The 8,786-nt window shown below is 44.1% G+C and overlaps 1 protein-coding gene across 1 annotated transcript; it reads right to left on the bottom strand.

The window, feature by feature from the left end:
- Positions 1–897: 897 nt before the first annotated feature.
- Positions 898–5,671, bottom strand: LOC119318710 (eukaryotic initiation factor 4A-III homolog B-like). The gene is made up of 8 exons (XM_037593300.1): positions 5,280–5,671; positions 4,524–4,764; positions 4,358–4,438; positions 2,509–2,616; positions 2,314–2,433; positions 1,762–1,929; positions 1,562–1,648; positions 898–1,286 (listed from the first exon to the last, which is right to left on the bottom strand). The coding sequence occupies exons 1-8, from the start codon at positions 5,600–5,602 to the stop codon at positions 1,173–1,175; spliced, it is 1,242 nt and encodes a 413-aa protein (XP_037449197.1). The 5' UTR covers positions 5,603–5,671; the 3' UTR covers positions 898–1,172.
- Between the last annotated feature and the right edge of the window lie 3,115 nt (positions 5,672–8,786).

The following is an 8,786-nucleotide window of genomic DNA, read 5'->3' as shown; positions in this document are numbered from 1 at the left end:
TAACCTTATTGTGGTTGCTCTAAGTGTAAGAGCACCTCCAACGGATCGACCCAAAGGGACACGAATTTTGTCTACTTTTCGTCCGTTTGGGTCAGCCTAACTAACACTTTTCTCCACTTTTTGTTTTGCGTCGGCATGTTCTCCCAATGCAGGCATACCCATGTCGAGCGGACGTAGCATTTCTTTTAAACAATTGAAGATGTCAGGGCTTCGCCAGTCGAGACGAAGGGCACCTGCACGCCTATGCCTGCGAGGACGAGCGTCGCCGCGGAGGAGCTCCTGCGCAGGTCCGTCTGCCGATCGTGTAGGTGGTGGTGGGGCCGGCGAGGTGCTGCGGGGCCGACACCCACCTCGGCACGGATCCAGCCCGCGGCCGGATGAGCGACCAGGGGCGGCGATGGCCGGGCACGCGACCAGGGTGGGCGGCGATGGGGAGCGGTTAGGCGTAGGGGGTAGCTGGAGAGAGAGATGGTGGGCCAGTAGATAAACTAAAAGAGAGAGGTGGGTGGGTGAGAGGTTGGCTAGGCCCGGACAAAGGCAAATGAGACGGGCACAGGAAACATCCGCAAATATGGGATCGAAATGTGTCTGAGCGAATATAAAATGAGAATGGGTCTCTATGTTGGGCCGACGTTTTTGTTCGTTTTGGTCCAAACGAACATGTTCTGCACGTCGTTTGATTGGCTACATCAAGCAGAGTGTAAATTGCAAATTAGTCCGCCAGAGCCTGGTTTGCTTGATGCAGCCTACCAACCGCGTCACTAGTACTTGTTCTCAACATGATAATTTTTCAAGATTTTATTTAGAACAGAGGTGCAGATATAGATGGCAGCAAACACAGCAACATTCCCAACATCCAAATCAAATGGGATTTAGCAAGTCACACAAATCGAGGCATTAACCAAAACACTGAAACAAAATCTAATAATATCAAAATCGAAATGAACAGAGTGTTTGTCTGTCATGGCGGCGTCCAAATCAGAAGATAGCGGAACAACAAAAGAGTGTTTTACATGAGCTAGTCAATCCAAGAAAGAATATATACACTTCCCATGTTCCCAAAGCAACAAAAGAAATCTCAAGTTACAGCACCAGAAATACAGCCAAGCATCGCAACCAAATCCCCACACGCACCGAGACAAAGAGAGGGAGGGATCGATCCGGTCCAAAGCTCAGATAAGATCAGCGACGTTCATGGGCATCTCATCGATCTGCGTGCTGTAGTACTGCTCGATGTCCCGAAGGATACGGATGTCGTCCTTGCGCACAAAGTTGATCGCCACACCCTGCAGTCATGGCACACGGAAAATTTTCATGCAAGTCAAGAGTAGGCAGCATTTGGGATGCAGAGAATAAACATTTTGTTAAGATTAGTCAAGCCTTGCATATTCACTTCCGACAAGAGCTTTTAATCAAAAGTGTTGAATCACTGAATTTACTCCAATTGTTTTCTTTACTGAGACAGCATTATCTTTTAATTGTTTTTAGCAACACAGAAACTATAACCAAAATTCTCTAGTCTAAACTAACTTGAGTTATGAAGCAGGGGTGAGAACTTTACCTTGCGCCCGAAACGCCCAGAGCGACCAATACGATGGATGTAAAGCTCACGGTTGTTTGGGAGATCGTAATTAATGACAAGAGAGACCTGAAACAAATCCAAACAGATTCAAGTCAGTAATCAAAGATGAGCATCATCATGCAACAGCGTGCTTGAAGCTAACCAACAAGTGAAAGCTAAAACTGGCAAACAAGACTTGCCTGCTGGACATCCAGCCCTCGAGCCCAAACATCGGTCGTGATCAGAACACGGGTCATGCCTCCCCTGAACTCACTCATGATCGCATCCCTTTCCTTCTGAGGCATGTCACCGTGCATAGCTGACACCGTGAAGTTGTTGGTGCGCATCCTTTCAGTAAGCCAATCCACCTGGCCAAAAGACAACTATCGCTTTAGCAAGCTGTGAACCATCAATTATGGCAATTGGACATAATTGACAAAGCTGCACATGGTTTTATAATACTTCTCAAGTCAAAGAAGCACATCACTACAATTTAATAGTGTAACCGATAGCAAACCCAAAATATAGTGATAGACTTAAATTCTAGCACTGATCAACACAGAACAGGAGAAAATGATCAACTTGTAGATTCAGCGACAAAGTGATATGCATATGCCATGTCAATAAGGATAAACAAGAAAATTGGTGTCGACAAATGCTAACTGGAGTAGAGCAGAGTACTTCAAATAACAGCAATTCACCAGGGGCAATCATATGAATAACAAGAATCATTCAACTGAGCTACGCATTACCTTTCTCTTAGTGTTGCAGAAAATGACAGCTTGGGTGATTGTAAGTGTATCATAAAGATCGCACAGTGTATCAAACTTCCATTCCTCTTTCTCAACAGCAACAAAGAATTGTTTGATGCCCTGCAAACATGACATGGAAAAGGTAAGTGCCAAATAAGATAACACACAGTAAACAAAACAAGTGGCAGTATTTACCTCTAGGGTCAACTCATCACGTTTTACAAGGATCCTGACTGGATCAGTCATGAACTTGCTAGTTATCTCCAAGATGTCATGGGGCAGGGTTGCAGAGATCAAAACAACCTGTGTGGTACAAGAATACACAATTTGAAAAGCATGAGATCTCTGCCATGGAGATCAACTATTTCTAGTCATCAGACTCGTGCTCATGTTAATATTAATTCGAAAAGGCTAATTTTCCCATTACATTTCACTGCTTGAGGAAATGTTCACCTGATGTAATACTGATGAATAATAGAAGGAAACGCAAAACAGAGGAGCACCCCAATCTGTCCCCATATATCTCTAACTCCTATAAAAAGCACATTTGATGATGTTTCATGTGGCTATTTCTAGAGCTCTCCTATCCATTACTGTTTGGCAAGGTTCTATTCTATTTATTTATATTGTCTATAGCTATATGCTGCATTGACATTGAGCACTAAACAGTTAGATAATCATGCAATTAAACAACCCAATGATAGATAATTAACCTTTATTTGACAAGCTTTAAACATGCATATAGTGTGATCTTTACATCTACTCAAAACATTATTCCAAAAGCCTAGGATGATCAAGTCACATAAAAAGGGCCTAGGCATAATTAACACTTCCTTTGCGCCAGCAGGTACCCTTTCACTTCTCTGTGTTTTCTCTAACTTGGTTTGCTTGCTCTGTTAAGTGCTGAATGTGTGCTTGGCTGCTTGCAGCTTGCACTGATCAGAGAGGAATGGCAGAAAGGGGGCAGCAGCAGTGGATAGGCTAAGCCTAGGACTTGGAGTTTGTAAGTTGATACCATGGTATTAGATATCCTGCTGCTAGAATAGCTTATTAAAATGCTTTGGGCTGAGCTACATGTCTATAGTTATATTAGTGGGCAACCATCATATCTGCAGAGTAATGTTGTTGGAAGTTATGGACATTTGTGTTGTTTGCCTGATGAGGTCCCAAGAGAGGAATTGTTGTATAGGTTTCAGATAAGGGAGAAACACAGACAACAGTGAAATCCCTGAATTAAGTAAATTAATTATCAGAGTTAGGGCTCTATTCTGTGCAGAAACAAACTTAACTAGTTCTTTCATTTCCTCGCGAGTTTCCGTATACTGTCTGCATGTAGTAACAGAAGTAACACCTTCAGTTGCCTCGTCAGCATGGATTAGTTTTTTGATTGTGATTGTGATTGTGATTGAAGTGTATGCCTTGATCTTTACTGGATGATGCAGTTCCGTGCCCTTGGTCCATTATTGTCCTTATTATTTCAGGGGCGAGCAACTGTTAGGTCTATGGCAATAGCTCAATTAAAAGTAGAGGTCTACTGTTTTTGCAAAGAAGATTTCACCATAATATTGCCACCATGGTAGAGGGTAGAAGAGGAGTGTAAAAGACAGAGGTAAAAAAGATGCATGGAGGACGTAACTAGAGGCTAGAGATAAAAAAAGATGCATGGAGGACGTAACTAGAGGCTAGAGATAAAAAGGGGCATTTATAAGAATCCAACAGGTGCGTGGTTGATGACTCACAAAATATAATGAATTTTAATAACATGTTTCTATACATGTTTTATCTTCCTTAGCTTTCTTTTTAGGAAATTTTATCTTTCATAGCAACGCACGGGCAGCTAACTAGTAACAATGACATGCATTGCTAGCTACAGCAAGATGATTACAGTCGAAAACGGTGCAAGATATTCGTGTTTCTCAATGAAAGAATCAAGACAGAAAGGTGATATATAGAGAGAAAAATTAAAGTCAGGTGACAACTTGAATTATGCAGTGAAAAGCCTGAAGACTGATAAATTACACAGATAAGTAGTTCAAAGACGGACCTGAAGTTCTGGGGGAAGATATCTGTAGACATCATATATCTGATCCTTGAAACCTCTGCTCAACATCTCATCGGCTTCGTCCTGTTATGAAATCAACCATGTTAGAATCGTTGAACTTGGCCAAATTTATTTTAAAAGAAATGCAGTATGACAAGAGCAAACTAACCAGGACTAGGAGCTTGATGGCTCTTGTGCGAAGGGTCCTTCTCTTGATCATGTCACATACTCTGCCCGGGGTGCCTGAAACAACATGCACTCCAGACTCGAGCTTCCTAATATCCTCGCCGATACTTTTGCCACCAACACAGGCATGCACAGAGACGCTCATGAAGTTACCAACAGCCTGCATCACCCTCTCTGTTTGCGTCGCAAGTTCCCTAGTTGGCGACAGTATCAGCGCCTGCACCCTACAGAATCGAATATCGACTTCAGCTTCACTCTTTCAGAGCAAGTGGCGTGTAAACAGTATCGTGACAGGCAGTAAAACTGACAAGGCACAAGGTCAACAGAGTGTAAATTGTATAGCCCATTCGCAGGGGGTGATACAATGCATTGGTTTTAGTAACAGGTTCCACAAATCTATTTTGGATCGAGTGCATATGCATCATGGAAAGCTGGTGCATAAAAGGGTTAAATGACAGTAAACAGGCAGTTGGACTCTAATGTTTGAACAGATTCCACAAACCTAGGCCGAAATCACACATCCCGCCGCAAAATCGAGAGCACGGCACGAATGAATCCACGCGGGCGCTAATGAGACCAGCTCTATCAGCGGGGCATGGCAGTCCAAGACGAGCATCAGCTAAATACAAACCCTAAAATCTAGCGAGTCCTTGGCCGACCAATCGGCCAAGCAAGCAAGCAATCCGACAATCCGGCGACGGTGGCAGAGGGAGGGGAGGGGAGGGGATGGGCGACTTACTCGTGGACGTTGGTCTCGATGACCTGGCAGACGGAGAGGGAGATCATGGAGGTCTTGCCGGTGCCGGACTGGGCCTGCGCGATGACGTCGCGGCCGGTGATGATGGGGATGACGGCCCGCTGCTGGATGGCGGAGGGCTTCTCGAAGCCGTAGCCGTAGATGCCGCGGAGCAGGTCCTCGCGGATCCCCATGGCGTCGAAGCTGCCGACCACCTCCACCCCCGCCGAGGTCTCGAAGGTCAGGTTCTCGTCGTCCATCGGCCGGCCGCCGCCGCCCGGCCCGCGCCTCGTCGACGTCGTCGCGCCGCCCGCCGCCGCCGCCATCGGAGAAGCTGCGAAACCCTAGCTGGATGTGGGGGTTGGAGACGTGGGGAGCAGCAGCAGCAGCAGAGAGAGAGATTCGGAGGGGGAGGAGACTCTTTTGCCTTTTGCGCGTGGCGTGGGTACCTGGCAGGCCGGCCCGCGATGCGAGGTCGGTGGATCGGGGGTGTTTTCTCGGCCGTGCGTGGGCCGCTCTCGGGCCTGATAGAGATACAGAAAAAAAAAACGATTCATGAGGCGGGCGCCCCCTGTGTCTTGCTTTATTATAGCGAGACTTACCGCTCAATAAAAATTATAGCTAGAATTTTTTTTAGATTTGCCAGCGCTTTATTGATCAACGTGGATGTTTAAGGAAATACAACAAGGGTCATGCGGAGTAATAATCCACAAGTGGGCCTAGCAAAATTGAGTGTTTGGCAAGTAAATAAATGAGCTTCCGAATTCGAAGCTCTACCTTCAAGAGTAACTAAGCGGCGATCTAACTTACTAGCCCTAGTAGTGAATTCCTTAACGATGGCCTCATAAGTGTTTCCTCTTCCCTCCCAAGATGTCATTCGCCACTGTTTTGGAGTCACATGCAATAACAATCTTTGAGATTGAGACATCTTTAGCTAGAGATAAAGCCTCATGTCAAGCTAGGATTTGCAACATTGATGGGTCTGTGGTACAGGGCAGCAGAATAGGGCGATTCCTATATGACGCGCGCGAGCGTCAAGCTCTCGCCGCTTCGCTCAAGCAAACAAACCGATCGACACGATATGGGCCGGCCCACTTGGAGCGAGGAACTGGTTTTGTGAAACTTCCAGAATGTTCCCTGAACCGGGTTTTTTCTGTTTTGTTTTTTCGGTTTTCTTCATTACTTTTAGTAAATGTTTTCTTTTTTCTTCTTTCTTATCCCCTTTCTTCTCTTTTTTTTCTACTTTTTGTGTTTCTTTTTTCTTCTTCTTTTTCCGTTTTCCATAAATTCAAAATATCCAAAATATGTTTAGATTTTTTGAAATTCGTTTGACTTTTCAGAAAATGTTTTTTGAAATTCCAAATTTTGTTCATGTTTTCGAATTTTGTTCACGTTTCAAAAATAGTTTTGAATTCCAATTTTTTGTTTACCGTATTGAAGAAAAGTGTTCACCATACATTGAAAAAAATGTTCAATGTGTATAAACAAATGTTCATCATATATAGAAATTTTGTTCAGCATGCATTCCAAAGGAGTTCATCGTATTTTTAAAAAAATGTTCTATGTGTATTTGAATATTGTTCACCATACATTGAAAAAATGTTCAGTGTGTATAAAAAATGTTCATCATGTAGAGAAATTTTGTTCAGCATGCATTCAAAAAAAGTTCAGCATATTTAAAAAAATGTTCAATGTGTATTTGAATAATGTTCACCCTATACTAAGAAAATGTTCAATGTGTATTCTAAATTCGCTTTCTAAAAATTGTTCGGGGTACAAAAAAAGTATTCAGATTTCAAAAGTTTGTTCAATTTTTGAAAAACATAGTTTATGTTTAAAAGAACAAGAATATTCGAAATTGCCGTAAGATTTTCGGACATTGTTCGCATATTTAAGATTTTCATTTTTCCAAGAATTAATGGAAAATGTTGAAAAACCCCGGATCTACCAATTGGATTGGTACTTAAAAACAAACGCCGTTTTTAGGATGTACACAATTAGTATCCCAGCTGGCCAGCTTCGTTTGCAGGCAGGGCCGACCCATTCGTGCGTCAGCTTTAGCGAAACCACCTTGTTTTGACGCACACGAGCATCGAGCAGGGGCACCCACAGAATAGATGATGAACCCCAGTATCATCAGCTCGAGATGTCGTGAACCCTCGCGTGAAGCAGAGCGCCAGATAGACCGGCCCAGCCGCACGGGAGGTCATAGCCTCAGGCTTTTTTTCTTATTTCATTTCACATTTTTCTATCAAAAATGTAAAAAGTGTATGGAAAAAAAGTAGACATCAAAAAATATAAGATTTCAAATAATTGTGAATCATGTATTTAAAAAAGGTTTAACGTGTGTATAAAAATGTTTCTAATGTATACGAAAAATGTTGAATGTGCACTTAAAATCAAGAAAAAACAAAAAAAGGAAACAAAGAAATAAGAAGAAAAAAAAGAAGATAATCGAGAAAGAAACAAAAAAACTGAAGAAAAAAAGAAAGAAAACAAAAGTGAAAACCGAGACAAAGTTGGAAAAATTATAGCAAGTTTTATGTGACTGCTACGGGCTGAGCAAGAACCATTCTTACCTACGCATCAAAACCACAACGATATTTCGTCAAGTATGTGCTGTTTTAACCTTCTCAAAGACCGAGTGTAGCCACACTCGATTTAATTAAAGTTGGAGAAACTGACACCCGCCAGCCACCTGTGTGCGAAGCACGTCGATAGAACCAGTCTCGCGTAAGTGTACGCGTAATGTCGGTCCGGGCCGCTTCATCCAACAATACCGCCGAATCAAAGTATGACTTGTATCGCCCACAACTCACTTGTGTTCTACTCGTGCATATAACATCTATGCATAAACCCGGCTCGGATGCCACAGTTGGGGAACGTAGTAATTTCAAAAAAATTCCTACGCACACGCAAGATCATGGTGATGCATAGCAACGAGAGGGAAGAGTGTTTTCCACATGCCCTCTTAGACCGAAAACGGAAGCGTTATGACAACGCGGTTGATGTAGTCGTACGTCTTCACGATCCGACCGATTCAAGTACCGAATGCACGGCACCTCCGAGTTCAGCACACGTTCAGCTCAATGACGTCCCTCGAACTCATGATCCAGCAGAGCTTCGAGAGAGAGTTCCGTCAGCACGATGGCGTGATGACGGTGATGATGATGCTACCGGCGCAGGGCTTCGCCTAAGCACTGCTACGATATGACCGAGGTGGATTATGATGGAGGGGGCACCGCACACAGCTAAAAGATCAACTGATCAACTTGTGTCTATGGGGTGCCCCCCTTCCCCGTATATAAAGGAGTGGAGGAGGGGGAGGGGCCGGCCCTCCTAGGCGCACCCCAAGGGGAGTCCTACTCCCACCAGGAGTAGGACTCCAACCCATCCAAGAGTAGGAGTAGGAGAGAGGGAAGGAGGAGAGAGGGGGAAGAAAAGGGGGGCGCCGCCCCCCTCCTTGTCCAATTTGGACTAGAGGGGGAGGGGGCGCGCGGCCTGCCCTGG

Source organism: Triticum dicoccoides, chromosome 6A (assembly GCF_002162155.2).
Source record: "Triticum dicoccoides isolate Atlit2015 ecotype Zavitan chromosome 6A, WEW_v2.0, whole genome shotgun sequence".
In the NCBI taxonomy this organism is placed as follows: domain Eukaryota; kingdom Viridiplantae; phylum Streptophyta; class Magnoliopsida; order Poales; family Poaceae; genus Triticum; species Triticum dicoccoides.
Note: the sequence above shows the minus strand (reverse complement) of the source record. Positions and strands in the feature narration are given on the sequence as shown.

Bases quoted from the DNA above. Each gene is read 5' to 3' on its own strand.
- LOC119318710 (XM_037593300.1), bottom strand. From the start codon at position 5,602: ATGGCGGCGGCGGCGGGCGGCGCGACGACGTCGACGAGGCGCGGGCCG. The intron at 2,434-2,508 runs GTAAATACTGCC...TCATGTTTGCAG, and splicing joins GTGATGAGTTGACCCTAGAG to GGCATCAAACAATTCTTTGT. The intron at 1,930-2,313 runs GTAATGCGTAGC...TCTTTTGGCCAG, and splicing joins TCTGCAACACTAAGAGAAAG to GTGGATTGGCTTACTGAAAG.